The 13,019-nt window shown below is 51.3% G+C and overlaps 1 protein-coding gene across 1 annotated transcript in view; it reads right to left on the bottom strand.

Annotated features, from left to right (window-relative positions):
- LOC307247562 (solute carrier family 24 member 2) overlaps nucleotides 1-12,733 on the bottom strand; it is a gene marked incomplete at both ends in the record, with an annotated part of 48,281 nt that extends 35,548 nt beyond the window's left edge. Inside the window, one exon of the mRNA XM_080023732.1 lies at nucleotides 11,837-12,733. Within this exon, the coding sequence (XP_079879858.1) occupies nucleotides 11,837-12,733 (897 nt within the window). The remainder of the gene's footprint in view (nucleotides 1-11,836) is intronic.
- Between the last annotated feature and the right edge of the window lie 286 nt (nucleotides 12,734-13,019).

The following is a 13,019-nucleotide window of genomic DNA, read 5'->3' on the forward strand; positions in this document are numbered from 1 at the left end:
GTATTTGTGGTAATCCGGAAAATGATTTTCTGCAACATCAATATTATTTTGTTTCAACAAACCCCATATCTGACACATTATGTAGCGTGCACTTCCTGTGAAAAGGCCATTCAATGTATTTGCGTCATGCATGTGCTTTTCTAAGTGCAGGCTGTCTCCATTGCTGGTGGCGGGGTCCGCCCAGGAATGCAAAGCTGGAGGAACAACACGTAATCCACCCGACACAGACGATCTCATGGATTACCACTTTAAATGGGATTATTTTACAACAGCTTAGAACATCTGAGATGATTCGATCGATCAAAGTTAAGGTGTCGGCGTCGGTCGTGACATCGAAACGGGGGTTCGGATGACGCCCAGCAGAAGGATCGGTGCGGGGTGGAAGGCTGCTGGGCGTCATGCTGCCGGGGCGGGGCCAGAGAGCCCCGCTGCCAGGCGGCCCCAGAGCATATGGAGCCCGTGCAAGGTCACCTTGGTGAGAGGCGGGAAGGGAGTCAGCGGGATGGAGCCGGAGACGAGTGCTGCATTCTTCCCCCACTGATGGACAAGACAAGTGGTCTCTTCAGCGCATGTGTGTGTGTGTGTGTGTGTGTGCGTGTGTGTGTAATTAGCTCATTAGTGACTGATTGCAATCATTTCCTTTTGAAGGGGAATTTATTCTCTTACGTAAAAAAAAAACAAAAAAACAACCCGACCAGCATGTCAAGGATATCTGCACGTCACTGCGCGGGCACCTCAAACTGAGGCTGTGGCTTCGGCACAAAGACTCCCCGTCACGAAAGCGGAACGAAAATAAAACTAAAAAAACCTGTGTATTATATGAGCCACTACTCGGAAAGCTGACATCATGTTCGGCTGGCGGGGCTTAGCCCTGCAGACGTTCGCTGCTCCAACCCACCCACCCCCACCCGAAATCCCACGGAGAAGTGATGTTAAGCACGTAAGCCCAAACAGAGACTTTGGGGCGGGCTCTGTGACTTGTGTGTCATCTCATCCACCCGGGGAAAGAAGGTGTGGAGGGCGCCCTTTCTGCCGCAGCTGGTACAGTGCGGTTACATTAGCTAATTCCGCCACAGCCTTCAAAAATAGACCCTGATCAATAAGGCCTTGGGTTTCTCGCCAGCCTTCCCGTTTCACCTTCAGCCCTCAGACCCTGACTGCGCTCGATTAAAGAAATAAATAAATAAATGCATTTGACCATATTGGTTTACGATTGTACCATTACCATATAGATAAATATATTTTATACGTATCATACCAGCATATAACACCTTATTATGGCATGTTTCAACATACCACTTGCTACTATAGCACTATTTTTACCCAATATTACTATGCACTAGTATTTACTATGTACTTATGTAACATACTGTACTTTCCTATGCTAAGCCATCAAATTAAACCCAAATAAATGTTTTTTGTGATTATTTTTCCAATCAAATATTACTGTTTACTCGGCTTAAAATGACCGATAATTGACCTTTTTCTTGGGAAAAAAAACTAAACGGATCAATTTACAGAGTCAAATAAATCATACTATATATAGACTTTGTGTTCATACAAATCAATGCAAGTGGCTCTGATGTGTCGCCATGACGACGTCACCTCTCACGCGACGAGGCATCGGGGGGAAGCTGCTCCCCGATCCGACTGGGTGAAAGGTCGACACCTCGGCATATGGAGACGCCGGGTTCAAATCGGGGGAGCCCGAGGGAGACGATCCAAGCCGCGACGCGCGACGCCGAGCGAGGCGATGGGGCGGGCCGGCACGCCGGAGCCCCCCCGGGGACGGCAGGGTCGCCGCCGCGAGTCGCCTTGACAACGTTAGGCATGCGTCGGTATCTGTTACCAAAAAGTCCAACTCTTTGCAACGGGCTGATGCAGCGGCCGCGTCAGCCGCCACGCCGTTCTGCTGATGTATGTGGCACAGCGTTCCCCTTTTTTTCTGTGCGGTTGCCGGAGCCCGCCACTGCAGGGAGACGCTTGTGAATATGTTCAAACGCGTAAACTAGTCGGCAGGCGCCAGCATGAGTCCCAGCCACTGACCTACGCAGTAAAAAGGGCATCGACAAATCCAAAGGGTGTCACGGTATGCAGACTGCATTCCCTGAGCCTCGAGGCAGAATTCCACACTGAGAGCCGATATTCAGCATACATGAGCAATATTTCGGCGAAAACGTGTTTTATATATATTGATTTGAAAAATAATCTGCTCCTAACGAGAAAATCGCCTCACTCTCGCACTCGGAGACAGGCTTTAGAAGACCACGCCTCCATGACGCGATTATCCATCTTGAGCTCGAGGCTGAACCTCGAACCCTAACCCGCGACCGCAGCCACGAGTGAATGCCCGCTCGCCGGTTTTGGGGAGCGAGGGATGGGAGCAGGAAGCTCCTGAACATCCAGCATGCGACTTGATCCCCTTCCCCGTAAATCCCCCGGCAGCGCTCCGTGGGAAATGTCCCCGCCCTCAACGGAGCGTCTGCGTGGGCCCCGTTTGGAAAGTGAGCGGGAGCGGAAGCGCTTACGTCGCAGTAAAGTAGCGGCGGGGACGAACCCAAACGGAGCGCAAAAACAGCAGCATTTTTATTTTTTTTTCTCTGAATATTTTTTTTTTGTGCAAATATTTCAGACGTTACGTACGAGCCGGAGACAAGAAACTCAAACGCGTCCGCTCTCGACGGAGACGGCTCTTTATGTCCTTCGGTGTTATTGTCTTTCTGCTTAAAAATGTCGCCCGGACGCCAGATGTGACTTTTACGGTCTGGGGTGCGGTGCAGCCGATGCACCGGAGGGCGGAGCCTGAGTGAGCGGGCCGACGGGGAGAGGGAGAACGTTCCCTCTCCGGGGGACGGAGGGCGTCGGACAGGTTGGAAATGATCACACCCATTTAATAACAGCGGATTAGGGGACGGGGGCTCCGTCAGCGGGGGGCCCGGGTCTGGAGTCCGGGCCCGAAATCAGTCTGAGGAGGGGGCCGGGTTGACTGAGCGCCGGTGTGAAAGCCGGAAAAAACGCTTCTGTCGCCTTTTCCCGTAAAAACGGAACGACCGAAAGTTCAGTCGGGTTCACGTTCACGTTCAACATTCCACCTCAACCCCATCGCGGGCCACTCTGACGGCCATTTGTGGACGCGTGGACCGCAGATCTGGCAGGGTGCCCGATTCCACAGAGTGACGAGATTTCAGGGGGGGCAGGGGATAAAAGGGAGCCGGGCCGCGTCTAAAAGGTAAAAGCGCCGTTTTTTTTAATTTCTTTTTTACCAAAACGTTGGAAAATGTAATGGCAGTCGTGATGTCAGTGGCTGGGTCTGACTGAAAAATAAGGCGTGTAGTTCCGAAATGGAGGCGTTCTCCTCCAAAGCAGAGAGGGAGGCAGGTTTAACGTACCTTCAACATCATCGCCCAGCTCCACTGTCTCGATGCTCTTCCACCCGGTCACACCTTACGCTTAATCACGTAAGCAACGATGGTGCAACGGGTGCAGCTGCCCCGGGGCCCAGTGGCCCCTGGAGGCCAATCCCGTCCGGCCGCCCGGGATCAGGGCGCCCGTGCTCGGCGCTCCGCTGTGCGTCCCCGTTCCTCCAAATTAAAAAAACAGTGTGTTTTTATTTTTGGACCCCCCCCCCGTCGACAAATTGCCTAGAGCAGCAAATGGCTTGAGCCGGGCCCCTGTGTGTGTGTGTGTGGGGGGGGGGGGTCCAAAAATATATTTGCACCGGTGCCAACCGCCATCATGTTGCGCTGCTAACCGTCATGATGCGCGGCCCTGACCTTGGAAGGCCTCACCAAGTTGCCGCGGAGGGCGCCGGCGAGGGGGTCGCTCCCCCGTTCTGAGCACATCTCTGGTGCGGGTGACAGCAGCGCCGCTGCGCCCCCCCCCCCCCCCCCCCCCCCGTCTTACTGCGCCGTCTCGCTCCGAGGCGGTAATTGAGGGTGTCGTCCCGTTTAATTTTTCCGCCGTCTGGAGGAGGCCACGCCCGTGCTTTTGAAGAGTAAACAGACGTCGCGGTAATTGACCTTCAAGGGGGGGGGGGGGCGATAAAGTACAATAACCAATCAAGGACAAACAAAAAGTGAGAAAATGGAACTTCACTTCCAGCGTAATTCCCATTCGGGGTAATTAAATTGGATTCTCACAACAGCAGGGAGGAGCGGGCGGACAATGCAGCCGCAAACAGAGAGAACAATGGAGAGTAAAAGGCAGCCGCTGGAGGAGGGGGTCCGAGATCGGTCCGCTGTGTGTGTGTGTGTGTGTGTGTGTGTGTGTGTGTGTGTGTGTGTGTGTGTGTGTGTGTGTGTGTGTGTGTGTGTGTGTGTGTGTGTGTGTGTGTGTGTGTGCACGCGTGCGTGTGTGTGTGTGCGTGTGCGTCTGTGTGCGCATTCTGATTGGCCCGCTACTCCCAACCCAGATCTCTATTGACTGGCCTAACAGCCCCGCAACAAGGTAAAATCTCCAGAATAGAAAAACTAATGACTGTCTGTGCTGCGCCCTCCCCCACCACCACCACCACATCCCCTCCCCACCCTCCTCCTCCTCCTCCTGCTCCTCCATCCACCAGGAGTCACAGCTGTAACGGAGGATGAAACCCGGGCTCCTCGTCGCTGCGCAGTTCTGGTTTTTAAAACCTTATTGGATTCTGGGATCAAATCCTGTCCCCTCGCCCGCCACTGAGCGGGCGTCGCCGCCGGCCTATTTGGCCGCGTGAATATGTCGGCGCGCCAACGCAGATGCAGGTTTGCGTTGACCTTTTGACCCCCCACACACCGAGACCCGGAGAGAAATTTACTCGTCGGCCCGAAAATGTCGGCATCTGACAATATTATTCCGTGACTGCACTGAATCGGACCAATTGCTGTTTTCCAATTCCCAACTTCCCAATTGCTATTTCCCGTATCCGCCTGATCTTTGCCGACGCGGCCGCCAGTGCACCGGAGGCCTCCCAGGTGTGGTTCGATTAAAATAAAATAGATAGATCGGGCCGAACATATACCCTGACATGCCCAGAGTAAGGGATCATCATGCCCCCCCACCCCCTTTGAATGGGGTTAGATTAGGCTCTAACATAGTTATCATTTTTCATATTAAAAAAAAGTTTACGTAAAAAAAAAAAGAGCTACAAAGTTTAACGAGCTTCAACGGTGTCGTGGCTCATTCCCATGGCTGAACGACGGCACATGATGGACAAGCAAAGCCTCAAAGCCTTCAAAGGCTGCCTGGCCGAGGCCAAAAAGAAAAAACACCTGTATTTTAAACGGAAAACACGGACGGCAGGCAGCCGTCCTCGCGTCGCGCAGCTCGCACGAGGCACATTTCTGTGAATTCTTCAGTCGGCTCCGCTACGAGGCCGCCGCTACGAGGCCGCCGCTACGAGGCCGCCGCTACGAGGCCGCCGCTACAACCGTAAACAAACAAAGTGCTTTCAGCGGCTCTCGGAAGATGCCGTGCACGCACCGCAACAACACCTCAGGGCCATGTTTGGGGTCCCCTTCCATTGTTGCCGTGGAAATAAATATTTAACCAAAAATAGCAAAACAAAAGTAGTATTTTCAAGGCTAAATATTTTTTCCAAATACGTGGCACTGTAGCTTATTTATTGTTTCCAATGGTACAGAAAGAAATTTCACACAAGAATTTGGCTTTGGTCAAGATACTCAATCCTACACTCCATCACTCGTCATGAACCACTCTCTGTACCGGAGTATGTCCCGTCAAGACAACAATAAAAGAAGACGCCATGTACCCGGTACCACGGCAACCACTCAATTTGGATTTAATGATCGCAATAGCCCGCACCCTTTGCCCCGCACACACACACACACACACACACGTGCTCGCGCACACACGCACACGCACACACGCACACACACGCACACACACACACACACACACACACACACACACACACACACACACACACACACACACACACACACACACACACTTTACCAGGGAGCATTGAATGTACGTGCACACTTTCACTGAAGAGGAGCTTTTCAACCGGATTTCCCCCAAATTAGCATTACAACCGTTTTCATGAAGACATAATCCCAAATAACACCACGCGAAGCAGATGGAGGCGCGTACTCTAAAAAAGCCGGGGGTTCAGCGAGACACATCTGGATTCAGTCGAAAATTAGCCCGACAGCAGCCCTCCGGGATGACGAGCCCACGCAGGGCCCCGCCCACGGCACAAAAAGACGTGGTTAAGTCGGCTAAGTTCCTCCGGGCGGGGCAGCCTCACCCACGAGGCGGGGGCTCGTGTCGGGGCCGGTCGGGGCGGAGCGCGAAATGACCCCGTCGGGCGGCAACCCGGAGGGGCGGCGACAGCCTTCGGCGCTAAATCTGCGGCGCGAGGCGACACGAGCAGGCCGCCCGGCGCAACAAAATCCTCTTTGAAAGGGATCTTTGAAGCGCATCCTTATGGAGAACCTCGCCGCTGCACCGCTATTTATAGCTCAGTAATGCATCAGGGGTCGCACCTTCCATCTCTGCGGAACCAACATCTGCCTGGGCACACACCGGCTTATCCAACACGGAAGATAAGAGGCGTCTAATATTGTGGCTGGAATCATGCTTAACGCCCGCGCCTGCCGCTGCATCCATTCAAATATTAAAAAAAAATAATAATAATTTCCTCAAAAAGAGACCTTGTCCGTGGGTCAGCGGTTTCGCATAAATTGCAGAAATGGTTTAGAAAAAAAAGTTTTGTTAAGTTTTTTAATAAACAGAGAAGCAGAGCATTATGCACTGTCTGAGGACTTTCAAGAGGAGTCGGTCGGTGAGGTCAACATCTTGACTAATAAGTGATTTTCAAAAATACATTTGCACATATAAGGGCTTTCATTTAGCCTTTAGACCCTTTTTAGGGGTCCAAGAAATGTTTTTCAAAAGGTCAAATATCTATCATTATCTAGACTTATGCCACAGCATGCTTCTTTGTGTATATATATATATATACACACTGAATAAATATATATATATATATATATATATATATATATATATATATATATATATATATATATATATATATGCAATAAAAAAACATTGTTAGGGAACAATGACGTGAAAAAAAAAAGAAAAAGGGGAAATAAAAACAAAATCACCGCGCTCTTATTGTGGAATGCTGCAGAGATGCCTGCCATGATTAGCCCGGCGCACCGAGCTATTTTCTGCACAAAGAGAAATACAGGAACGCGGTGGGATGAGCGATTGCTTCAGTAGGACGCCATCAGCATAAAAAGCAGACTCCTGCGCCGCACACACTCGCGCCCCTTTCCCTGGAAACAGGGAGAGGGTAAACTACGGAACGTTTGTCGAGCGGGGAACAGCAAAGGGATGGGAAACTTGACCGCGTCTGTGGTCGTTCTAATGACCTTGAACCATTCGCGTGTGCGTGTGTTAGTGATCCGCGACGTATCGTTGTAATTCCAGCACCCCGACCCGGGACTTCGGTTGTGTTGTGATTTTGTGATACGGTTAAAAAGTCACCTTTACTGCTGTGTTTCGGTAAAATAATGCAGTTTTCCGAACTTCTTCCATGTGTGGGCTCGGTGCGTAGGCCTTGACGGGACATGCCATTGGAACAGGGGGGTGGTGGAGCCGTGGCATCCGTGAACAGGCTTTGGACGATGCGGCCAATGACCCGACGTGCAGCAATCAGACCCCGAGTGCTGGTCCGAGTCACCTCGTCCACTTTAAGCTCCCGTGCCAAGGAGCCGGGAAGATTAACTGAAGCGGAGAGAACTGGCGGCACTCCCGACTCCCCCCGCCTCCGAACCGGGAACCCGCAAGACCTCGGCTTTGGCCCGGATGTGTCTCCCCGGAATCATATATGAATACGTACGTGTGGGGAGGGACGGTGGATTTTCAATAAGTCAAAATTTGCGGACGCCCATGTAATCAGGCGTGCAGCCGGGAGTAACTCTAATGATCTGATCTGGGACAGATGTCACATATCCGCCCTACGGACTGGCCTCAGGGGCACACACACACACACACACACACACACACACACACAACACACACACACACACACACACACACACACACACACACACACGCACACACACACAAACACACACACACACACAAAACTTGGCGGCGCAGGGTCGGGGACGCCGGGGGTCTCAGGGCAGAGTCCCCTCGTTACGAGCTTAGCGGCGGCAAAGCTCGTGTGAGATAAACACCGACACAAAGGTATTAGACACCAAACAGGTCGGAATTAATTAGTAAATACATCCCTGGCGAAAATACAAACAAATAAAGCAGCTCGGAGGAATCGGAGCGCGCTCACGTGGAGGAGGCGCGTTACGACGTAGCTAAAGCGCCCATACTCCATCTGCTCCCACGGTAAGAGGGTTAAAGGAAGCCGCGGCGACAATTGTGAGTATTGTAATTTGCCAATTTAGTACCGGGTGACTGATCTTTTTCTCTCTCCGCCCCAAAGAGAAGGCCCCAAAGTTACATGTAGCGAGATGACATTAATATGTTGAAAGGAGGCGGCATCGTGCGTCGCTCCGCCCACCACGCTGCTCGGCACAACGCAGAGGGGTTAGTTTGCTTTTGTCGGCGGATCGCTGCTCCAAGTGACTCACCCAATAATCAGTACAATAGGTTACAAACAATGCGAGGGCCTGCCAAGTCTCTGAGCTCGCCGCCACCATCCGCGGCGGGCTTTCAGTTGTTTATTTTCAGACAAATTTCTTCTGCACATCTTATTCCCCGGTGCTGAGACTTAAGAAAAAAAAAAAAGACAAAAAAAACCTCTCTTTGCTCTGCACCAAAACCCACAACTCGCCGCAAACAAGCGTCTGTGCGGCTCCGTTTGGAGGGATTTACAGGTCGTTATAAGTGCACGGTGATTGCATTAATTGGATTGAGGGCTTATTGTGGATTACTTTTGACGAGATGGCGCCATGACCCCCTTCGTCGGGTCAGTGAGCCACCGAGAGAGCCATGCGGGGGAAAAGGTTAAGTGGGCGGGGCCACCGGAAGCCTAACTCGAGGGGCCCATGAGATGAAAACACACGGGGGACAGACTGCGCTGGATTGACTCTGATCGCTCCAAAGAGCGGTCAATAATTTCAAGGGAATGGAGATACACTCGTCAATTCCATGACACCAGCGACTGCAGATTAAAATCAGTTCAGGAAGTGCGGCCGTACTGTTCGCACGATGGAGATTAGAAGCGCCCAGCGAGACGTGAGACGACTTATGGAAGGTTTCGGGGTCCTTCCGTCGGTAGTCTCCCGTCCTCCGGAGGTCCCCTGAGCACCTCATGCTTCAACCCTTTCTCCACCAACGACTCACTAACGACACGTTTTGTTTTAATTCTCCAAAGTGCCGACTAGGACACACGCGCGTGCGCACGCACACACACACACACACACACACACACACACACACACACACACACACACACACACACACACACACACACACACACACACACACACACACACACACACACAGCTGACTCCTGATGTGTGGTTTCTGCTTATGGCAGCGATGTTTGGGTCTGAGGGGGGCAGCCTGATGTCGTAATCTATGAAATCATCTCAGGAAGTCTGCATTAAATCAAGTGTCCTGTCTGAAGGGCATGATGTCGAATTACAGCCCCTATTGATTTTACAGTGGAAAACATGAATCCCCAGCACCACCGTGCCCTACGTTAATGACCGACGCCTGAGAACCAACTAGGAATAGTGCATTGGCGTAAATTTCGGGGGGCAGAGGGGATATGTCCCCCTCAATATTTAGAACATGTGCATTTGCCCCCCCCCCACCAATAAAAACATGAAAGTAGCAGAGGACCTTTATTTTGAAAAAACAATATAATGTTACTCGTAGTCGAACAATGCCTCCGACAGGGGCGGGCGGGTCGTTTTTCTTCAACGCTTCTTTTTTTTTTTTTTTTAACTCCAAAAATATGAATATGAATTATGAGCTCGTACAAGCATTGAATCTTTTGTGGCAAATGTGACAAACCCCGCCGAACACACACACACACACACACACACACACACACACACACACACACACACACACACACACACACACACAAATTGGATAATTGCATAAAAATTCACCAGAATGCAGGAATCAAGTGTTTGACACTCAAAATTCCCCGGGGGATGAGTCTCCAGACACCCCCCCCCCCCCCCCCCCCACACACACACACACACACACACTCTTATTAGGATGTAACTCTGGAACCGCCAATAAAAAGCCAATAACTGTCCGTATAAAAATAAATAAATAAATAAATAAAAATGAAAACTTTCGTGGGTCCCTGAAGCACACGCTTTGACACTCACTCACCCGCGCAGGACGTAAGGACGCTTGACTGCCAATTAGATCTCAAAATAACGCTCGTCTTGAAAAGTGTCCCCAAAGTGTCAAAATCCTAATTTGAGGGGAGAGAGAGAGAGATTACATTCTATTTATGAATCGCCTTTGTCGCGCCGGTAAACCAGGAGAGTCACAAACTACAAAAGGAGGTTAAGTGACAACCTATATTTGCTGTGATTAGGTCTGTACAAAAAAAACAACAACAAAAAAAAATAAAAAAATCTATACAGCCTCAGAAGCTTTTAATTCGTCCACGTAGATTTAATTTCAAAAAGATACATCGGTGGAGAAAGAAAATAGACTGGATAAATAGGGGAGAGGCCGTGGAGAGGAGAAACTACATCTGCCATGACAGGTGTGAGAAATGACAGGTTTGATCGAGTCATGTCTCCCTACAGGCAGACAGACAGACAGACAGACAGACAGACAGACAGACAGACAGAAAGAACACCCAGAGTACCCAGAATCCAATGCAGCTCAAGGTCACCCTCTATAACTTCCAATGTGCCACTCTGAACCATTCACACCATATCACCATGTTCCTGCGCACAAGCACAAAATCACAAAAAGGGAAAACTGTGTTCAGGACCGTGAGGAAGGCGGAAGCCCAAGAGTTCTGCTCTACGTCCCATACACATCAAAAGGCGACTCCCGCCACCCTGGAAGCCTCGGCTACAACTGTTTGATTCCAAAAATTGTGCCACCCACTGATTCAGCATTTACTCTATGTGCTTGGAATTAAATCTTTATTCAGCCCGTGCTTTACAGTAGAACTTGCTGGCATCATATCTAAAAAATGTAATTTCCATCTGATGTTACCAAGAAACCTAAATCCATCCAGATAATCTCTACACCAGCATCCGATTGCACCGCTAAGTCCTTTCTTTGGAGTGTCTTGGAGGGCGAGAATGTGACTGTTTTGTACTGGTTTTCTTTGGCCACTGGAATGCTTTGCTGCCCCGCTCCGTGACGCCGACAGTCGGGAATAGCATGACAAAAAGAATCACCGTTATCCTGACGACCTGACTTTGAATCGATTGCAAAAAAGGAGGTGACTCATATGAAACGGAAATAAGAAAAAAGCCGAGTTGGCGTTCCTGCTCATTTACATGTCTTTCCGTGCGGGCGTTCAGCTTGAAAGGGAAAAATTTAAATGCTTTCTTCGATTTCAAGGGATTTGCTTGCCAAACCGGGACACAGTTTACCAAGCTTAACCTTGAATAACACGGCATGTCTGACTGTTTTATTAATCCAACGGTGTTACATGATAAGACTGCGCTACCTCCGACAACACACCAGTGAGTAGATGACGGCGTCCCGGGGTGAAGCCACGCGGAAAATTCTGCAGTTCGACGTGCAACGCGAGCTCGTCCCAAAATAACTCGCCCGGTTGTTTGACGTGAAATGGATTCTCGCGCTGTGGAACGTGAGGCGGGGATGTGCGAGCGGAAAAGGGAAAGGGATGAGGAAACAGTCTCACCTTGGGCTGCACCTCCACTTCCACCACTTGATTCTTGCTCATGCAGCCCTTGGCAAAGCCCTCCATGTTCCTGTTGAACTTCATGAAGATCACGTAGGCGGCGTACGCGCTCAGCAGGGCGATACTTTCCCACATGGTGATGATGTTATCCAGGAAGAAGATGATGAGCATGATCAGGTCCAGGATGTAGAAGGAGACGTCGCGGAAGAGCGGCCACCACGTCAGGTTAAGGATCTCCTTGGAGAAGATGGCGCACATTCCAATGACGAACAGGATGTTGAAGACCGCCGAGCCCACGATGGTCCCGATGCCCACGTTGCTGTGCGAGATGAACACGCCGATGACAGAGGTGAAGAGCTCGGGGGCGGAGCCGCCCGCCGCCATGAAGGTGGCGCCCGCCACGTCGTCCGAGATGGAGAGCTTCTCGGTGATGACCGTCAGCGCCGGGACGAAGAACTCGTCGCACACAATGGCTAAGGCAATGAACATGTAAAGCATGCCGAACATGTGGAGGACCACCGCGCCCTGGCGCCGCTCCTCCAGGGTGAACAGGTCCATGGGGTAATCCCCCTGGCTTTGGTTGCCATGTGCCGAGGACTTCATGGCTATCGGAACGTCGGCCGAGACGTTGGGGTCCCGCTGTAGTTGGGTGAAGAGCAGAGTCCTGTGGGGGGCCGACTCCTGGAGGCTTTGCTGAGGGACGCCCCCTGAGACGCTCCACGTCAAGGCACTGTACGAGAAGGAGATAGCGCTGATGGCCACCAGGCTCACCACGAAGCCCACGATCCGCACGGGCCTCAGCTTCCGCCGCAGGGGCCGGTGGCCCAGCCGCTGGCAGGAGGCGCCCGGCGCGGGTCTCCCCTCCGCGGCGTCCGCGCAGGTCTGGTCCGAGCCCATCTCTCTGTGCGGCAGCTCTTTGTGTCCTCCCTCTCAGTGTGGCTGTGGTCGAAGGAGAGGAGAGCGGGGGAGACGGGGGACGGCTTTATGGGAGGCAATGCATGGCGTTGCACTCTGTTTCAAACGAGATGAAGAGATTGCGGGAGCTTTCCGGGGTCTGGCTTGCCAAATGGTGTCTTCATATTAGCCTCAGCTAGCAGATGCAAAGAAATTCAAAACAAAAGGGTAAATTATTGTTCCAGGTAAAAATAGCCACAGAGTAAGAACAGCACACTCAGATAAAACA

Source organism: Zeus faber, assembly GCF_960531495.2.
Source record: "Zeus faber genome assembly, chromosome: 22".
Lineage (NCBI taxonomy): Eukaryota > Metazoa > Chordata > Actinopteri > Zeiformes > Zeidae > Zeus > Zeus faber.